This window comes from Neofelis nebulosa, chromosome X (genome assembly GCF_028018385.1).
Source record: "Neofelis nebulosa isolate mNeoNeb1 chromosome X, mNeoNeb1.pri, whole genome shotgun sequence".
Taxonomy (NCBI): domain Eukaryota; kingdom Metazoa; phylum Chordata; class Mammalia; order Carnivora; family Felidae; genus Neofelis; species Neofelis nebulosa.
In genome coordinates, this window is record NC_080800.1 from 53,018,341 (window position 1) to 53,039,526 (window position 21,186).

A 21,186-nucleotide genomic window follows, 5' to 3' on the forward strand; every position below is an offset into this window, starting at 1 on the left:
CACTCAGCCCCACACCTGAATAGGTGGAGCAGGCAGCTGCCCAGCCAGTATCTCTGTCCATAAACTTGGGTAAAGAATGCCATTCCTGCAGCTTGGCTGGAGAATCCCACCATTTAGACGAATCCTTTTCATGAAGCCATCAGTAGTAGGTCCACACCTCTACCTCCTGGCTGATGGGGATGCCAGCACACTTGCATGAACTGAGGCCAGTTTTAGAAGTGCTAGTAAACCCCTGGAAGTTCTCAAAATGTGCAAAGTGTGATGGAGAGTTTACCAACACAGCATCAGAGAGATGCAGGGCATGACTTGGATAAAGAACTGAAGTTTCCTCTACTTTTAGTTTCAGCTCTGGCTTCTATTTCCCCTGCTGGGTGATTCCCACCCTCCCATCAACCTCCTTGCTTTCTCCATTTCCCTTCAAGGCTAAACCCAACAACCATGGGTCATGGCATGCTGCTGTGGAACAAACCAGAAGAATTCACTTTTTTTTGACTGGGGGGGTTCTTCTTGAACCCAGTTTATTAGCATTCAGCAAAAGAAATATATATTATTACAAATAGGCAGTGTATCAAGATATCCAGGTGTCAAGGAGAGCTAGGATTGGAGAGGTCACAATCCAGACAATCCTGTGAGGTCTCAAGGAATAGGGAAGGGGAAGCTAGGGTATTCACAGGGGTCATGCTCCCCATTTTACACTGGGAGAGAAAAAACTCTTATACATGGGGTGGGGATGTACTGCAGTTACCAATTTCTTCCCTCTGTCCTCTAGCCATTTTATTTAATGTGACCTAAATATACATTCCTGGTTTCTTCTACACCCCGCCCCTATATACAGCAGGGGAAATAAGCACCAATAGTAACAAGAACAATAATTAAATAAAGCCCTGCCTCTCAGTAGGCCCAACCATCACACATATACATGCCACGTGGATTTTCTTCTTTGGAGTGACTGTAGGATAGAAAAGTGGGAATCAGGCCAGGTGATGGTCACTGTTCCCTGAAATACCATTTGTATGTGAACTGGAGCAGGACAGGGCAGGAGGGGATGGTGATAGGGGGATAAATACCCCCAAAGCAGCAAGAGGGGTCAAGGAGTTTCCCAACATCTCTTCTGGCAAATGTCACAATCAACTGAGCTCTTGGGAAGTCCCATGCAAGGATTTCCTCAATGAGATGGCTAATTCCTAGTGGTTAAAGCATCATTGTCCTCTGTCTCCCCAGCTTCTTAGGGAGAAAGGACATGATAGAAACCCCATGTCCTTCCCACTGGGTGGAAAATGCCCCCAAAATGCTTCCTTTGGAGAAACTCAACATGGCAAATAGTACAACATGGGCACTCTGATTTCAAAATGAAAGCACAAAATATAAAAAAGGAGGGAGAGAAAAAGAGGGAGAGTGAGAGATGGGTACTTTCAGAAGGTCTACACATGGGGAAGGGGCAGGGCCCAAAAGAAAAAATAAAGCCATAAAACAATATGCCATTTACCAGGTTCCTCATGCCTGAAACATCTGGCATTTGTCATAGTACCTGGGCATATTTGCCATTCCTAAGAAGGAGGGAGGGGGTGGACAGTAAGATACATTGGGGTGAAGGGAGAGGAAAGAGGGAGGGCCCTAGGCAGTTGAGATGCCAGCCCTCTGCACAAGCAGCAACAATTTTTGTGTCATCTTTGTTTTGTTTAAAACTATAAACAGCACCGCTTAAAAATAAATCAGAAAAGAACAATTGATAAACATTGTTTTCCATGAATATAAAATACAAACAATACAAAAATAGATAATTGACTTTTGATATATATATACACATATATATACATATATATACGTATACATATATGTATATATATGTATATACGTATATATATGTATATATATACATATATATATAAAACAACTTGGATGCAACATACACATGGGTAAACTTGAAGTCTCCCTGCTAAATCCCCCATGCCTCCCTCTAGCTATTGGGCCCACCAAGCGCAGGTGGCATGGTGGCACTGGGAAGGGTGGGAGAGTTGCTGGCAGCAGGATGACAGGAACACACCTTGGGTGTAGGAAGCTACTTCCCTGCTTCGTACAGCACTGAGGAGGGAGAGAGAATAGTGTTGACCAAAGCCTTTGGCCCAGAAGGCTCATGGACAGGTGCCCAGGTTGAGTGCCCCAAATCAGGGCTTCCTTGAAGGCACTAAATCACGGAGAGACTGGTGGCCCTTAAAGAAGCCTGATAGGTGACCTTCTCTATCCACAATCATTGTTTCTCCAAGGACTGGTCTCATCTGACAATTCTCAGGATCAGAGCTGTCTGGTACTAGAAGAGCCTTCTGGGTAGCAAGATGATGGCAGACACCTCCTCTCAAGTCATATCTTCCCATGAAATCATATCCACAAGCATTATCCCAGGACCTTGCAATGCAGATATGGTATTCATCTGGTCACAGCCTAAGAGATGTGGACTTGACATCAACACCTTTAATAGTCTGGGGCATATTTGCTGTCAGTCAAGCAAGCACCAGCTATCTTTGGGAAGAGGCCTGGAGTTTGATTGGTTCTCCCAGTATCACCCTGTGCTGCCATTCCATGTCCCCAGCCATATCTTCCTTCCTTTTCTAGGCTGTAGCTGGTATTTGGCCATGAACTGCTTGGATCCAGAGTGAGAGTCAAAGGAGCATGCTTCTGCAGCCATGCACCTTGACTATCCCACTTCTGGTGGTGAGTATTGTGTCCTTGGGCTGGCTAGGACACTGAAAGGACTTGAAGGCAGTAATGTTGTCCAAACCATGAGGTGTTGCTCAGTTCTAGGCCCTACTCTGTGCTATGTGACCTTCCAAAGCCAAGCAATGTGTGTCAGGACTATGACTTCTCCCCTCAGGGGCAGTATGTCTTGTTGCCCTCTTTTCACTGAGGGCAGCCCTCTGCCCTTGGCCAAAGCCTGACCACCTACTTTTTCTTTTCACGGGCTGGTGGCCCAGTAGACTCTGAAGGCTGGTGATGGCTCTACTACCTGCTATGGCTAGCACAGTCCACATACAGATAGGAGCTTGAACTGCCCTGAAGGACAAGCAGAGAGAGAGGAGGCAAGTAGCAGGGTTTCCCTTGTTGTAAACGCATTTGGTGTACTTTCTGCCAAACAGCCAGGCCTACTTCAGCCCTACCCTCCCAGGGAAACTTCGGTAAAAGGCCAAATGGTTGGAATTTGGGCATTTCTCTTCTGGAATGCTGTGCTTGGGGTGAGGAGGGCCTTCCTCATGCTCTTTCTTTCTCTAACTCCATGAGGGATGTATTTCTTCACAATACAGACAGAGTTAGCCTGAAGAGCTGGTCTGGGTCTCTTGAGCAGTGCTGTTGGTGTCATGCCAACTTTTGTGGTGCTTCCAGGTGTGTAGCTTCTATCAGATAGATTTACTCTTTGTGGGAAGGAGCACTACCAACCCCAATCTGAGAAATGGTGACAAAGACCAGCACAAACACATTCCTTGGCCAAGGGGAAGTTGCCCATAAAGTCACCTTGACTCAGGGGGCCAATAGCCTCTGTTCCCAAGAGCCCTGTTGACCTTTTAACAGGCATGGAGATAAGCGGAGCCAGGGTTGGGGGGCAAGGATTATAATTTGGGTCAACACAACCAGGCAAAACATGTTCTATATTCTATTTCCAATAAAAAAATTAAAAGGAACCCTCTCTTACTGGTGATTAATGAGAGGTTGAGCCAGGTTAGATTAGCCTTTTGCAATGCCTTCCTGACAGCAACTCTTCCACACCAGCATTTCCAAGCTAGTTAAACATGAAAACTGTGGGTACAGAAGGGAGTGTACCATTCACTCCATATAGGGCTGCAATTCCCATGCAAATCAGAAACCTGCAGCTTGGCAGAGTGAGGACGGATCACAGTCTTTCCTCTCATGAAGGTCAGTCCTTTGAGGATGCTAATTGGAAAATGAAAGTTCTTTAGAGAGACCAGAACAGCAGCCTAGATGCCTTTGGTATCCTGTCTCTTGGGAGTGCTAGCCTGGTGCCTCTGAGCCTCTTTATAGCAACCAAATGAAGGGGTGGGCAAGGCTTAAGGAAATTTTGCTTTTTGGGGAGAAGGAATTTTCTCTTCTAAGAAGCTAGGCTTCCTTGAGCTTTGCAATGTCTAAAATTCTCCCCTGACAACTGGGACAAATGGAATTCCTTTTCCTATTCTTCCCCTGAAACCCACAAAAAACCCAACCCCCTATAGCCAAGCTTAGTTTAGGTTACTTCTCTCCCTGTGTCTCAATTAAAAGACTATGTCCCTTGTGATGAGATTCTGAAAATTTCCTTTGGATACAAAAAAAAAAAAAATCAAAAGTGTCTGCAACTCAGGTAGTCACAAGCTTAAGAGAGGAAGAAGGAAAAAAAAATCCTATCATTCCACAACTCAAGACTTATGGCAGTATCTACGACAGAGCCCTATTTTGCCTTCTGTTTCCAAATGGATGAATTTGATCACTCCATTAAGGGGATTAGAATTTTTTCCTTCAACCCAAGTTATCATAGGCCACGTTAAAAGGCCCCCATCTGGTTACGATGCCAAATTCTACACCAATAGGCAGTAAGACACATGCTACTTGATCCTCTCTAAGGGCAGCTAGCTGGGGTGAACAGATTATATAATCATCTGATGTAATGGTGGCAGCTATGCCAAGACTGAAGGGAGTGGGGGTGGAGAGGATCTGTACCATTATTTCACATTGTTAATAGCAAACAAGCCCTCAGTCCTTAAGTGGGAAGCAATGCAGACCTGGCTGCTCATCAGTGGTGCATCGTTCACTGTGTGTAGGGGGGGTGGCAGGGATATTAACGGGTCAGCCTGTTTCAAGGATGCATGCTATGTATATAATCACTAACTGGGCAACTGGAATAGTCACAAAAGTACAGCATCTCAAATCCTGCATGGGCAACAAGAAACCCCAAAAGGGAAAACTGGAGCACAGAGCAGCAGTAGCCTCCCAGGGCAGATGTACTCAAGCTGAATGTGACCACAGATTGGCAGAAGAGGGAAGTGGGAAAACAAAGGCAAAAACTCATAGGAGCTTTCCTTGGCCAAAAGGATTTTCAAGTTAAATAGCAACCCCCACCCCCCACCCCTCTGCTCAACCCCTGATCCCCAATCACATGCTTAGGCCCCATGCCCCCACTCCAGAATAGATGATGACTACTCAGCTAGGTTTCCATTCACAGCAGTGGAGGAGTAGCTGGTGGCGAGATAGGCACCTTGCTCAGCCCTCTCCTTTGACAGGTCAAGGCTGGAAGCCCTGTAGTGAATGGGTTGAGGCTGTTGGGGCTCAGGCTGGACCCTGGACAGCTGAGGGATGCCATGAGTGATGCCCACAGGCTTGGCCTGGGACAGAGGGCTGGGGTTGAAGCCTCCAGAACTGGAGGAGCAACTGGGCTCATCAATAGGCAACAGCCTATCTTGAGGCCTGGCTCTCATACTCTGAGAGGCCTGTGGCTGCAGGTTATAACAAGGGACCATGGGAAGGGGTAGGTGTGAAGGCCGAGCTAGCTGAGGCCTGGATATCCCAGGTACCCTTAGCTCTGGCCCTGATACTGAGAGCAACATTGACATGGCCACAGGAGGTATGCAACAGGTTGTCTGCCCATATGGAGATGGGCCAGAAGACTCATCCAATTGGCTGGGACTTATCCAGGCAGGGCCTGGCCCCATTGGGAGAGGACAGGGAGCCCAGGCAAGCCAGTCGTAGGCCGCTGGTGGTTCAGTATAAAGGGACAAAGGACTGTCTCGTCCCCATTCTTCTCCTTCTCCTCCTCCTCCTCCTTCTTTTTCTTCTTCTTTTTCTTCTTCTTCTTCTTCTTCTTCTTCTTCTTCTTCTTCTTCTTCTTCTTCTTCTTCTTCTTCTTCTTCTTCTTCTTCTTCATTTGAATCTTCCTGCTGAAACTGAAGCTCATCAGACACCGTATATCCCTGGGCCAGGTGGGAATTTGAGAGCTCCAGCTCCAGGGTCTCTGCAGTGTCCAGAGAGCGGCTTCTCCTGTTGAGGGCCATGGCAGCAGGTGGAGGTCGAGGGTGCATGCCAGGCAGTCCCAAGTACCGAGGGAGACTGCTCACACCCCAGGGCAGACCTTGGTAGAATCGGCTGTGGTAGTTGGTGAATGTGTGTTTCTGGTAGTAGCCCAGCTCAAAAGCTTCCAAGGAGGCTGCAAGGTCTTCATCATTCTGGAACTCAGGATTCTCTTCACACTTGCCTTCCCCATCCCGTTCCACATCAGCAATGTCAAAGGTCACCATAGGGGGTAGCTCAGGGAGGTTTTGAGTGAAGGATGAGTCAGAGTCAGAGCTGCAGGACATGCTGGAGAAGAGGTTTCCACTGCTGGTGAACTCCACAAGGGCCTGTGAGAAACTCACAGTGGCATTCCCTTCCTTCTCAACCTCTTCTTCCTCTGGCTCCTCAGGGGGTGAATAAGTAGGGTAAGCCTTCCTGGGAGATCCTCCAAAATTTGCTTCTTGCATGTCTGGCTCAAACATAGCATCACTTTGGAAGAGCTGCATTAGACAGGTACTTTGATCTTTCTTGGAGCAGATTCCCTGAAAACGTTTCTCTAGAGGACGGAAGTCCCTCCAGTCTGGTTCACTGCCTGCAGTGGTAGGGAAAGCTGAGGTGGTTCCCCGGTGGGAAGTCTGAGAGGCCCCTGATGTCCCTGCCACTAGGCCCATCACTGATGGGCCTAAGGGCCTCATCTGATATTCCATGATGGGCTTCTCTTGCCAGGCCTGAACCTCCCGGACTTGTGCCTCTCGAGCATGGGCCTCTCGGGCATGTGCTTCCCTAGCACAGGTCTCCCTGGCATAGGCCTCTCGGGCTTGGGCCTCTTTGACATGAGATTCTCGGGCATGGGTCTCCCTGGCATGAGTTTCTTGGGTATAAGACTCCCTGGTGTGAGCCTCTTGGGCACGTGCCTCCTCAGCCTCTTGGACCTCGAGCTGCTCTCGCCGAAGCTCCCAATATAACAACTGTTTCTGGATGGTCACTAGCCGTTCTTCCTCTGTCTCCATTGCCCCAGGTGGCCGAGAGGAAGAAAAGGGCTCAAAGTTCAAGAAGGGGTCAAATTTTTCAGAGCTGCGACCATGGAGGTCATAAAGACAGTCATCCAGAGGTGGGGAGGCCTCAAGACTATCATCTGGCTCATAGAACTCATACAGGGCATCTCCACTGTAGCTATCTCGGGGTAGGCAATCCCTGCGGACAAGCCCTAAGGTCTCACCTGAATCACCCTCAAATCCAGGTGTTGTGGAGTCATAATAACCCTCATCACTATTGGGGGCAGACTCTTGCTGGTCACTCTGAGGAGTCAAAAGGTCCCCAGGGGCTAAGCCAGGATAAGATCGAACTGAGTCAAGGAGCATGTATCCATGCTCTCCTGGAGATGTGATGGGATGGTAGCCTAAATGCAGATTGGGTCTTGGGTACATCTGGGCACTTTCCCACAGATACTCTAAGTCATAATCTTCTTCCTCCTTGACATCCTCTTCTTCTTCCTCTAATTCTACCTCCTCATCCTCCTCTTCTTCCTCATCATCATCATCTGGCAAGGCCATCTCCTCCCCACCTCCTTGGTAGGTCACCAGGCAGGAACTTCTCTTGGTCCCATCTCGATTTGCCCTCTGGCCTCCAGAGGCCATGCTGTCTGTCATACTGTCCATGTCCTGCTCAGCTATGATGTCACCACAACCTGTCAGTGAGTCAAAACTTTTCAGGGATGTGACATCTCCAAACAGGAGGCTCAGATGGTCCCCAACAGGGCCATTTGGTGGATTTACCTCTTCTGCTACCAATTTCTCCCCTGTTTTTGGACTGTGGGGCTCCTCTGGGCCACTGGCTTCAGAGGCAGACTTGGACTGCAGAAGTGCTGAGGCAAAGCCCTCCATGGGTTTTTCTGTATCTTTACAGGCTGTCTTCTCAGTGACTGCTGGAGAAGACTCTGGTACTAAAGAAACTTTTGACTCAGGGGCATCTTGGGTTTTGGCATTTTCCTTTCTGTGGGTTTGGAGGATATCCCCAGCACAGGGCAGAAGGGCTGAGCTTACACGTTCATGAGGCCTGGCTCTGGCCCCTTCAGACCCCTTGGTCCCTAGCTTATTTTGTTCAGCCCCAGAGACCTTGCTTTTCCGGTGACGGCGGATACTGCTGAAAAAACCTTTCAGGCCTTTCTTTGGCTTGGGCACAGAGGGAACCTTCTCAGCCCCAGCTTTGTCTGTCGCTCCAGCCACAGATGTTTTGCTTTTGGAGCCTGTCTCCAAAACCCCATGGGCACTCTGGGAACTGGGAAGTTGGCAAGGTGATTCAGGCAAAGGTAAGGCAAATCTGGTTCCTTCACTGACAATGTCTTCAGGGCCATGGGCTGCTTCAGTCAGGCCATCGTGGGTCTTGCTCTTGCTAAGACCCTTCTTGGAGATGCCTTTCCCAGAACCTTTGCTTCGCCCCCCTCCAAAGAAACTAGGCAGGGTACAGATACCCTTCCTGCCACCAAAAAGTTTCATGGCAGTTTTCTTCAGCCTACCTGGGCCAGATGAGGGTGGCTCTGACACTGGCTCTTCTGTCATCTCAGCTGCATTGTTCTTGGCTCCTTTCTCTGCCCGTTGGTCCTGGGTGTCCATAGAGGCTGCTGCTCCCTTGGCCTGAGAAGCTTCATCCTTTCCAGTCTCCATGGTTATGGGGACAACTCAGGTATGTTCAGCTAAAAAAGCAGTCCTTTGGCTTCCAGGCACTGTTATCATCCGTCAGGAAGCATCACAGTTGGACCTAGAGGAGATGAGAGAAACAAAGATAGAGAGAGTGTACTGCTAAGCAAGCGTCCAGGCTATGTTTGTTTTCACAGGTGTCTTTTATTTCAGGCTTAAGTGGAACAAGAAAGAAAGTAAAAGAAAATGTATGAAAAACCTTAATGCAACCCATATGGTTGGCTTGCTGGGCCAGCCTCCCCTGGGCCCCAAGGCAACATAACCCTGAACAACAGGCAGCCATCACCCCAACCCCTCACTAGGTCCACTCCCTTCAGGCCACCCTAAGCTCAGGAGAGCACTGGGCAGGAGGAACTGCAGTTGTGGAAAATGCCCAGTTGTGCTATTGACTGCAGGAGTAATTATCAAAAGGGGTAGGAAGGGGGAGGTAGGGAAGGCAACAGGAAGGTCAGCTAGGATGACACAGAATTTTTGCCAAATAGCCCGTTCAGTCCTAACTGGGCTCTTCAAGATCCAGGCCTCAATTTCACATTAGTCTGGGTTCTCACAGATATTTTTCGTGGGGTTAGAATTAAAAGTAGACCTGAAGTTCCACTTCTTCCCCACAGGCTCCCTAAATTGTAGCATGTCCATGCTCAGACTGTCAGAAGCCCAGAGTAGGAGCCTCACAGGCCCACATTCCAGAGCTATAATCCAGGATCTGCTAAAAAGGCATGGTGGCCTCGGGGCAAGGCACTCTATGGACTTCAGTACCCTTGGTCCAAAAGGCCCAGCAACACTTCCCCTTCATAGTGGTTATGTGAGGGGTGGGTCTAGGTCAGACTCTCTATTGACTGTCCTACTGGGAAAAAAATAATGTGGTTCTTGGTAACTGGAAACCCCAATTTCCATTTTAGAACCATGAGGCAAACTATGTCTTCTCTACTCCCCTCATTATTTTGGCTCCCATCTAGTTCCCTATCTAGAAAGGGAACTCCTTGAAGACATACCTCCACGTGATTCACGTTCCTAGTCTGTAAGTAAGGCTCTCAATAGCAATTAAATAAGTAAACCTGGTACAAGGCACACCCTTCTGGTCTAGGCTCCCAAATTCTCCAAATATCCAAATGCCACAGAGATGGAATAAAGACTATCCATCACACACACCCCAACACATGCCCCCACCCCAAGTCTGATATATTCATTCTAGTGACTGAAGCTGGTTGACAGATGGATCAGTGACCAGCCTGCTAAAACTCGTGACCTCTCCCTGGAAAGTTCCTTACCACTGTTTCCCTTCTCTGTAGGGTAGCCACAAGCAGACAGGGAGCTAAGGAAGGAGGGGAGGCAGAACAACTGCTGGGAGCCAGAAAGAGACAGACAAGCATTGCTGGTGTCCCTGGAGTAGTTTGCCAGCACATCAGCCCTGTAATTGGTTGCAACAGTAATAAGACTCACACATTCACCTGCAGTAGAAGACTAGGGACCAGCTTTGGGGTGGAGACAGACTGGTAGCTAACTAGCCCCTGAACTCATTGGAAGAACCCTCCTGGAGCCCTGATCCTGTCCTTCAAACATGAATTTTGCTCCCTGTGCCTTGCTTGACTTGACACTTGAATCATCAGTGTGATCCCAACTTCCATCAGGAGCACTCTGCATAACTGAAATATTAAACTTGGAGCAAGATAATGGCTGGTTATCCAGAAAATAAAAGAGAAAAAAATATCTGATCCCTTCTCTGCAGAGATGTGTATTGTCATTTACTCAGTTTTTTTTTCCTAGATGACATATTTTTACATGATATTGTTTTACCTCAGCCCTGCAACTGATAGCCTTACAATAGACAATGCCATCCCCCACAAATATACAATCATGCATACACACACAACCACTCAGAGTCCTTTCCTCAGGGGTCATATGGGAATAGGGGCCCTATCATCTATGTGATTTTATGAAATCATAAATTTCTGTGGAATTTATGAAACAAACCTCTTCTGAACATTTGGTAAGTGATAGACATTAAGCTCAGTTCTACAAGGTAGCCAGTGCTTTTGGGGGAGTTCCTAGGCTAATAGGGAGAGGGTACTATATATAACAGTCTGAAGGCACAACATAATACAAGCCTTAAAGAAGAGCCCCCATTATTGCTTAAGATGCATGATGGAGTATCATTATTTATACCTTGTTATCATACCCCACTATAAATCTGAAAAGCAGAAAGACACCCCCTGGGTTCAGCAAAGCTGCATTGAGGAGGAGGCATTCAATCTAGGCTTTTTCAGACAGGATTGAGTAAAAATGACAATGATTTAGAGGGAGGCATGAAGGAGACTAGTAAGTGTGGCTGGGCATGAAGGAAGACCAAGGGCCAAGTGAAAAACCTCATGGATCTAAACATCCTTGTGGATAGAAGGCTGAATTGTCCTGCTGGGTTTGGGGATGGAATTCTTATGAACAGAGAAATTCTGCACATTGAATCTTTTTTTTTTTTTTAAGTTTTTTTTTTTTTCAACGTTTTTTTTTTTTTTTTTTTTAATTTTTGGGACAGAGAGAGACAGAGCATGAACGGGGGAGGGGCAGAGAGAGAGGGAGACACAGAATCGGAAACAGGCTCCAGGCTCCGAGCCATCAGCCCAGAGCCTGACGCGGGGCTCGAACTCACGGACCGTGAGATCGTGACCTGGCTGAAGTCGGACGCTTAACCGACTGCGCCACCCAGGCGCCCCTGCACATTGAATCTTAAAGAGAGCTGCTTTTCAGAACCTTGATGCCTTGGCTGGAGGGAAATTCCTAGGGCCTTCTCTTACCTTTGCTATTTTGCTTCTCTGGGGTAAAGGCCAGCATACTACTTTCTACATCATTTACTTCCCTGCCACAGGAATCTGCAATGTGTTGTGGAAGAAGTCATGGGCTACAGGGCTGGGTTACAGGCCATGCCAGGGGACTCTGAACAAGCCAAGGTACCCCTCTTAGGCTTGGACACTTGTGACATGGACATCACTACAGTGGTATGAGAATTAGATGGGATAATGGACACCACACACATTTTGTAAAGTGCAGTGCAAATGAGAAAGATTGACATTACTGTTATTACCACCTTCCAGGTCAGATCCCACTTTCTTAGGAAATAGCAGACCATGTATAAAAGGCCAGTTATTTGGGTAAGGCATTCATTGTGGGGAGCCTTGGGGACCAGCTGCCTTGGCCATGCTAAGGAGGAGCCAAGTGTGAGGGGATTTTAAAGACATGAGTGTGGTTTTATACAAAGTCCTCTGTGTATGTGTGGTGGGAGTAGGTGAAGTAGGCAGGGATGTCTCTGGGACTAGGATTCTCTCCCCCCAGCTTCAGGCCCTCCTCCTCACTAGGACCAGGGTCATTTTTGCTGGAAAGGACCAGACTTAAAACTGTGTTGTCTCCCATTTCCCTGCCTTGTCCCTCCCAGGGCCACAAAGCTCCCCACAGATACCCATAATGCCTTAGGTTTCACACCTGTGTGGCTAAGTTTCAGGTGGAATGTTGGGTAAGGGAACACTCTAAGGCTACTCTGTGGTCCCTGGCAGGGGCTGTTTATTGCAGTTGCTACTATCATTGGTAGGGAGTGGGCTGTGGCCATCTCTGCTCTCAGGCCCAGCCTCAGGCCATGCTGGGACCGGTGGAAGGTTGGCTATTAGGGCAGAGCTTCTTTCTTCTCCTTTCCTCTCAAAACACAAGCAGGATACAAGCCACAAACTTGCCCCAGGAACACTTCTTAGTGAGAAGGAAACAGCTGCGGCCTGAGCCTTACATATTTTGCTCCTAGCTCAGCTTCCTGGGGCCAGCTGGGCCAACTTAGAATTCAGGAAAGAAGTGTGTGGATTCATGCAGTAGCTCCAGAGGCATGACCTCAACCACTCATAGTTCTCAAGACTTCCACCAAGCAGTATCTGGGACAAGACTACCCTGGGCCCATCTTGCCCATGTGTGTTGGGGGGGTAACTAAGGAGGGAGTGATGAGGATAGGGAGCACCCCCCCAAGAGTCAGCCAGTTCTGCATTATAATCAGCTCTGCATACCTGGGGGAAATCTAGAAAGTTCTTTCAGTTTCCTCACCTGGAAAATGAGGCTACTGAGAGTGTCTACCTCTTAAAACTATTGTAAGGAACCACATCAATGTATTTAAAGTACCAAATAAGATTCATTATATAACAGAGGCTCAAAAACATAGCAATTAATTTTTAAAATATTTTCTTCAAACTATATGTGGACAATTTCTAGAGAAACTATCTCAGTCAGGATTGAGAAGGGTATACTCCAGGCCTTTATGGGTAAGTCACCAAAACTCTTTGGGTCTCAGTTGCCCCAAATGGTAAATGAGGGTGACTATGTAGTTATCTAACAGAAGGCTTTAGCTGCTCTTTTAGCCAAACTCAGGGACCCAAATTGTTGCCTCAAGTCAGCTATTGGCTAGTAGCTCTGGATTATCTGGGAATTTCAACTAGCTAAATTCCATAGCATAGGCCAGAAAGGTCAACAATTCAAATTCAGCTAAATGCACCAACATCAAAGGAAATGCAAATGAAGTGCCCTTCACCTAATCAGGGCACTTACCAGTTTACAAAGCACTCCCCACTCCCTCGTCCCCACCTTGGCCCTTCTTAGCAATCTATTAACCAGTCTAGGTGGGAGGTGGTAACTCCTTGTCACAGAGAAAGAAATTGCCTAGGCTTGGGAAAAGCCTTACCTAAGTTCACACAGTAGGATGGTGACAGAGCCACACCAGCTCCCAGGCCTCTGCAATCCTTATCCCAATGCCATTCTACTGCACTGTGCTAGCTACCAATAGAAGGAGGAAGACTGAGTGCAAGGACTGTGAAGGTTGCCTTCATACCTGAAAGCCATCATCTCTCCCTCCCATCCCCTGTCCCAGACTAGCTGAGCTTTCTCTGAAGCATTTCCAGTCCTCACTTAACTTCTACTGTTTTGGCCCCACCTAGCACATTCCAGAAAGCCTGCTGACTTCAGAATCCAAGGGCTGCCAATCCAGTCTGTTGCTGCTCTCCTCATCAGCAACTCCATCACCAAACTGTGGAACATGTTCTTTTACTCTCCTTTTCCTTTGGAGATAAGTTTGATGGGCCAAAATAGGTTCAAACAGAAACATGCCATTGGGGACAAAGATGCAGATTTGAGCTACAGTTTAAAGGAAATGACCTATGAGATGATCTGGAACTTGAATCACCCGTTTCTAAAGCCCACAGCCAAGGTCCACTCTTAAAACCTTTGTTACCATTAAGGAGCACCTCCTCTCAAGAAGGTATTCCATTACCTCTAGATGCAGCACAGACCCCAACATGGACCCTCTCACCTTGGCTCCCATTTGCCCACTACCAGCCCCTCAAATGAGTTAATGAGTTAACATACTCAGCATAGGGTAATTCATTCAGGCAGACCTCAGTCTGTTCATTTCTCTCAAATGGACCCTCCTTCATCTTATAATCACTACAACTAGCACAGAGCAGAACCTCAAACAACATTGGTTCAACTGAAATCCAAATCAGCTGGAGTTTTTCAGCCCAGAACTAAAATGCCAGCTTCATCCCTTACAGGTAGTAAGGTTCGAGAAATTGGCCTAAAATCTCTGAGACTCAAATGCCTTACCTGGAAAATAAAGAAAATGCTACCTATCATGTAGGATCACTGCAAGTATTAGAGATGATAAATGGAAAGGGTAAAATACTCTCTAGTTACTGGCAAATATTCAGTAAAAGGCCACTTGCAGCCACCTTCACCACTCCAGCTCCTCAGCTGCCAGCCCATGTCCTCTGAAGATGACACAAGCCTCTTGTCTGAGCTCCCTCTGGTCCTTCCCTGCCACAATGCAGAAATCTCACCCCTTGCCTCTCCTTCTTCCATCTCCTCCACACACTTGCCAGATTCATTTTTACAACCCTAACTTCAGAGCACCACTCCTCTACTTACCAAATTATTCCACACTGCCTACAGGATCAGGGCCAAACCCCTTTACCTGACCTTCAAGACTCACTCTTCCTGCATGCCCCTTGCAGTTCCCTAATCTCACTTCTCTACCCAAATACACAGGGACTTCTCTAGTCTGGGAGATATGGTCACCAAGACACTACTTCTCCCTAGAAATTGGCTTTACCAGTGAGCCTTCTTGATTCCCTACTTTCTCCTTAGGCTGCTGAGGTTCCCTGCCCATTTGCCTACAATGATGGGGTCTCTGGGAGCCAACTTGCTACTCCCCTCTCAGGCTCCCAAATTTCCTTAGAGAGGAATATATCTGAGGTGGGTGCCATGCCTAGATAGTAAGGCTTCTACTATGTCAGTACTAACCCAGCAAGGGTGACACAGGAGACCGGCGCCACCACCCTCCACCCAGTTCAGATGAAGAATAAGAGAGCTAACTCCATGGAAACAGATGTGACAAGGCAGCCAAAGCCTAAAGAGGAACATTTGAGCCAAATGAACAATGGACACCCCTGACTTTCCCATGTGTCCACTCCCCTATATATATCATACCCTATGTGAGAGTCCAGGTAAGAAAACTGAGGTTTGGGAAGGGATCAGAATCAGCGCACTTAGAGGAAGAAAGCTTGAATTGAGGGCTTTATCCTCCTGTGTAACCTTGAGCAAACCCCTTCCTTGTTCTGGGCCTCAGTTTCCCCATATGGAAATGGGAGGTTGAACTAGGGGTCTGCTTACCCCAGGCTGTGTAAGAAGCCAGGAGAAGGGTAGACCTATGACCAGTTTTCTAGTGGCTGAAGAGGAGGCATGGTGGGAGCATGTGATTTTGGGGGTCCTAGGCTTTAGTGGGAGGCCTGTATGCCTAGTTGGTTGGGCTCAGTCTACCACTTCCCTATAGCCCAGCCTCATTTCTCATGCCTCCCTCCACAGAATCCCACCCAACATTTTACTTTTTCAAGATGCACTAGGCCTGGCCTGCAAATATTTCCTCTATGTCCAGAAAGGAGGGGGAACAGAACTGGTCTGGCCCAGCTCTCTCTCCCCTGAGAAGAGTTGCAGCCCCCAGCAGGGAGGGCTAAGGAATGCTGTCTGAAGAAGCTGGGTTAGTACTTGCTTCGATGCTCACCAGGGAAAAAAAAACAAAACAAAACAAAACAACAACCTGTAGGAGATGAAAGCATTGAAGGCTCTACAATAAGAACTGCATGTCAAAAGGTCACAAATGTCTCTGCAGCACCACTATGTCTGCCTCTGCTCCCACCAAGCTCCCTTGTACCATTTTCTCCATTGTCCTTGTCATCCCCTAATCCCGAAAGGGAAGGTATGGGGAAGCAATGCATCCTCACCCAGTTGGCACCTGCACCTCCACAGCGGTTCTGGTTTCCCTAACTTTCTTACTAGAGTTACATTTACACATGCACAGGTTTGAAAAGTAAGACAAAGGAGAGGAGATGAAAAGCTCTGTATTATTTAATTCAGAGAACAGAAGTTGGGGGTGGGAAAAATGGTTTAATGCCCATGAAATCTCCAATGGTTTGTTAAGCAGTAGCAATGATGGCCAGCTGCCCCCAACACACACACACACACACACACACACACACACACACACACACACACACGTCTGTGCCTGCACACAGGTTTATGTATAGCATGACAGGTTCATATTAGCTTCGAAAAAAAAAATTCCTGGCAGTGTGAGATGCATGACCCAGGAATGAATGACACAGGAATGAATGCCTCCTGTGGAGGCTTTACCTTTATTGCCTAGTTTATCTGCCTGGACTGAATTCAAGGCAGAGGAACTGATGGAATAACACTGGGCATGTCCTCTTCTAGCCTCCAGTAGCCTATCTGTAAGTGAGGGGGCTGGAAGCCCCTTTTCCCTCCTTGATTCCACAAACAACCCAGTGACCTGCCAGGCTGTTATTTATCTCATTTCCTTATTCCCCTGAACCAGCAGAACAGGGCTGCCTCCACCCCCTACACACACACACTTTCAGAGAGTGTAACAGTTCTTGAGGAATTTTTAATGCTTCCACTATACTAGGAGAGAATCACTGGACTTCCAACTTCTTCCAACTACCTCTCCTCCTTCTGAAACTTTCAACCCCCAACAGGCTCCAGACCAAGACTAAGAAGCAAAATAGACATGAAAGGGGAGGTAGAGTTCTCCAGAGAGGGCCCCAAGCTAAACCCAGCACCTTCTCACTCTTGAGGAATGGGTGAGGTGAGATTGGAGGTTGGTTAATGAGATTTTTGTGAAATGGAGGCCACTGGAGATAGTGGGATACAGTGTAAGAGTCCCTGTACAGGAGGCAGCAGCCTATCCCTAAATGCTGTGTGACCTTAGGGAAGTCCCTGTGCTTTCCAGGACTCAGGATTCCCATCTTGTAAGCACAGGAGTCCAAGCCGGTGCTCCCTGAAGGCCTGTCCAGTTGGAAGGTTGGGCATCAGCAGAGATCTGGGGGGATACTTAGCCTCCACCACATTGGTATGTAAGCTCTAGGAACCCTCCTTCAATTTCACCCCCTGCAAGGCTGAAGGGAAGCCAACGTGATACAACTTTCCTCTAGAGATAGCCTGCCCCTCAGTTCTATGTCCAGACCTAAAGGTGACCCCTTACAGTCCCAACTTACAACATGTTTCCAATCTCTAAGACCCCTTTCTAAAATCCCATTTTATTATGGCATATTTACACACACACACACACACACACACACACACACACACACACACACAAATATCAAAACCTTCCGATGTTCCATTCTTCAATGGCCCCTTCCCCCATTTCTCCCAAGATCAGATCCCCATTCCACAGCCTGGCATTTGGTAATCTCCATCTCTGGGCACCAACCTCCTCTCTACCTTAAAGCCATAGAATCTCAACCAGAAAAGACTATATCACATCTCTCAGCCTGCCTACCACCCACCCACTCTCATTCCTAATTTTGCTTTTACCACTACCCTTTGCCTAGCCAAACCCCTCTACTTTCTGAAAGCTTCCAGGGTGATCCCCCTACATATACAGATTTCTCATATCTCTCCACAGTACTTTGCCTCTAAGCTCATGAATCAGCAATCAAAGATATGTGCAGTCTGGGGTCTGGGCAGTCAAGATCTTGAATTTGTTGTTGAAGGGAAACATCATTATTTTTTTCTTATAGTTGCAACCCATTGCCCTTCTCCATTCTCATTAGGCATACTCAATAAATATCTTATCCTTAAGTATCATTTCTCTAATCACTTTCATATGATCAGGACAAGTACATCTTGGAGAAGTAAAAGTCTTCTTGAAAGCTTGACAAAGACAGCAAATCCTTCTGGAGCATTCATAAACTGCTCTGCATGGCTAGGCTTTGAGGGGGTTATGGCTGATTTCAAGGTTTCATTTATCCCTCTGAGGGGTTCTGAGATAACCCAGAAATCCATGATATCAGGGAGACAAAGTAGAGGCAGGGAAGCTTAATTATAATTTGACTTCTATTCTAATTTAAGTCCCCAAATGGCCAAGGGACACAGGGAGCCTGGAAGAGTTTTGAGAAAGAAGAGGTTATCATAGGTTTAAAGAGACAGGCAAAAGAGACACCCAGGAGAAGGTGGACCCAGAGCTAAGGCCTGAGAGGGAAAAGAATTTGGGCAGTGTAGGGTGAGTGGGTTTGGGTGTGAGGAGGGGAGTTATATAAGGAAGATATATTAGGTGGCTGTTAGTTCGAGGCAAGGCAGAGAGCATGTCCAGGCCTGAGCTGGAGATGCCCAGCTTCAAATAGAGGGTTGGTTTCTGTTGGTGCCTGGTCAAAGTGGGAAGATATGACTAGAGTGTGGTATCTGCAGTCCTAGCTGGTGTCACAAAGTTCCCAGCTAGCCTTTCCTCAAGTGAGGGATTTACTCCTCTCAAATACCCAGGCTTTGCAGCCCACAGTGTTCTCCACCCTTAGAGGCTGGTCAAAGGTCCGAGAAGAAGAGCCTGCCAGGCCCCTTGGTCACTCCCTCTTTCCAGTTCTTCAGAAAGGCCTAGAGTTTATTGCCAGAAGCATATCCTGGTGCAGTGACTGAGCTGTGGGTGGGGCAGAATGAGGGAAGTTGCACTGGGGGAGAAGGCTCTGCTAAAATGCCCTTAGGTGGGGTGGGGAGTCCAATAGCGCAGTGCCCTCCACCTAGCCCATACCCATGCCAATGCAGCAGGCCAGCAGAGCCAAAGAGTGAAATATTTAGGTGCTGGAGAAGGCTCCCTTTGACCCCATGGGCCTACTAGCCTAACCAAACCGAGGCCTGCTTTGCAGGGCCAGTCCAGTGGCTACCTGGGCACTTAGGCTGTGGAGTGCCTGGAGGGCACAGCCCCTCTTTGCCAGGGAGCCTAGGCAAAGTCCTGCAGTCAGGTGGTCACCAGTGTCAGAGGTGTCTTCAGCAGACAATGACAGCGGCTCACAGGCTGGGTATTTTAAGTAACTGCGAAGTTGGAGGGTTTGGCTGTCTCTTTAGCTTTCTCGCACAGACCCAGACGGTACGTTCTCTACTACAATAATTGCTCCCTTGGCCTCTGGCACATAAATACCCCGCTAACACCACGTTTATCGCTATTTTTAAATGGGCGGCAGGAGAGAAAAAAGCGGCCAGTTCTCTCTTAGGGGATAGGAGGTGAGGCGAGGAGGGAAGACAAAGCGGCCTTGCAGATTTAACCCAAGGACTAGTTTGAGCTGCAGCTCTAACCTACGGTCCAGCAAGAGCTCCGTTGCCAGCCCCCTTGTCCGCGGGGGCGGGCGCCAGATGCGCCTGGAGGCCCAGCAGCAGGGGGTGCGGCTGGTTGGGGCCGCAAGGCTGAGGTTCCTAAGTGGGCAGCCCACAGGCCCAACTGAGCTCCTTGGGAGAGGAGGCACACAGTGTAGATAGCCCAATCCACGCCAAAGCCAGTTTCCGTCGGGCCCAGGCCAGCGCTCCCTCTGCATCCGCAGAGGGGAGAAGGAGGCAGGGGATGAGCAGGGGAGGGAAGGGGCGGCAGCTGGGCCGCTGGGGTGAGCAATATCCACGTAACACAGCTGTTTCAGCTAATGTGCTACAACAAAGCTGCGGAGCTCCAGGCCTACAAATGCACCGCTGGGGGTGCTGGCTGGCGGCTTCCCTGCCCCGGGTCGGTGAAGCAGCACGTGCAGGCCCCATCCCCACCTCCCCCAAAAGCCTGGAGGCATGGCCCAGGCTAGCCTGCCCGCCTGCCCGCCATCTGCACTCCTTCTAGCCGCAGTCGCCTGCGCCCAAGGGACTCTGCTTTGCCCCTCACCGGCCAGTCTTCAGAGCTGGTTCCGAGGGAGAGCGGAGGGCGGCCCAGACGCCGATTGGCCCAGCCCCTGGAACCCTGAAGGCGGTCAGAGCAGAGCACGCGGGACTGCACCGGACGGCGGGCAGACGGAGGCTACCGGCAGCGCGCAATGCTTACCCGGCTCGGTTCGGTTTCCAGCCCGGTTACTGTCTGCTGCGCCGCCCCGGCTGGGGCTGGAGCTTAGGCTTCTGTGGCTGAGATTGCCGCCACTGCTGTTCCTGCCGCCACCGCCGCCGCTGCTCTTCACCTCCAGCACTGGCTCCCCTTCCCCAGGCTTTGGGCAGCTCCCCCATACTCCCTCCCCGCAGACTCCATAGCCACAGGGTGGGGCGTCCGCGCCCTGATAGGCAGGCGTGTAGCCCAATCGCCGCCGTGGGAAGGCGGGCCCCACCCCGCCCACTGTTTTTCCATGGTGTGTTTCCCTTTAAATGCAAATAACCGCGGGCGTGGTGTTGGCTGGAGGCGGAGAGGGTAAAAAACCCCTCGCTGGGACTCCCCATTCAACCCCCCCCACCTCCAACACACTGGGCGAGTAATGGTTTGGCGATACGGCGAGCTCGCTGGGTGGGTCCCGCCCGGATGGGGCTCGCTGGAGCCTTGGAGCTCGGTTTTAGTTTTGCATATAGTCCCATTTCCGTGGATGCAGTGTAGTCGTGCTGAGGCGCCCTGGCAGCCACCCGGCAGTTTATTCCAGAGCGAAAGGCGGGCGAGGAGAGGCGGGGCGAAGAGGCTGGGAAACCTGGGGGACTGCAAAGCTCCTTGGAGCCTCGCGGGGCCCAACTTTAGGTGTAAAGATAGGCCCCCGTGGCGAGCGCCCAGAGGAGGGACTCACCTGCCAGGAAAGCCAATTGCAACGTCCATGCCACGGCTTCTTCCGCCTGTCTGGCCCTTAGGACCATCGAGGTCAGTTTGCACCCATTACCGAATGGTCTGCTGCTGCTCTGAGAAGGGAAGGCATTTCCCTGAGGTCACCTAGCCTGCCTGTGACGGTGGCAGACTTGGAATTCAGAACCCAGGATCCTGCCCTAGGCTGTTTCACTTTTCTTTGGAGAGGCCTGTTTCTGTAGTTTGACCCTCACCCAAATTTCTCACCTTTCATGGAACCTGAGGGGATCTCCAAGGCCTCTAGAGGGCACCTCAACCTTTTAATGGTAAGCCAGATTTTGTGCAGTTCCCTGCCCCTGAAAAGTCTAGATATTGAGAGAAAAATTG

At 49.0% G+C, this 21,186-nt stretch overlaps 1 protein-coding gene across 1 annotated transcript; it reads right to left on the reverse strand.

Moving 5' to 3' along the window:
• Window positions 1–3,585: 3,585 nt before the first annotated feature.
• AMER1 (APC membrane recruitment protein 1) lies at window positions 3,586–20,285 on the reverse strand. Its single transcript, XM_058712891.1, has 2 exons — window positions 20,092–20,285; window positions 3,586–8,781 (listed from the first exon to the last, which is right to left on the reverse strand). Exon 2 carries the CDS (start codon window positions 8,685–8,687, stop codon window positions 5,175–5,177), a length of 3,513 nt encoding a protein of 1,170 aa, XP_058568874.1. The 5' UTR covers window positions 8,688–8,781; window positions 20,092–20,285; the 3' UTR covers window positions 3,586–5,174.
• Window positions 20,286–21,186: the final 901 nt, after the last annotated feature.

Excerpts from the sequence above, each read along its gene's own strand:
- AMER1 (XM_058712891.1), bottom strand. The coding sequence starts at position 8,687 with ATGGAGACTGGAAAGGATGAAGCTTCTCAGGCCAAGGGAGCAGCAGCC.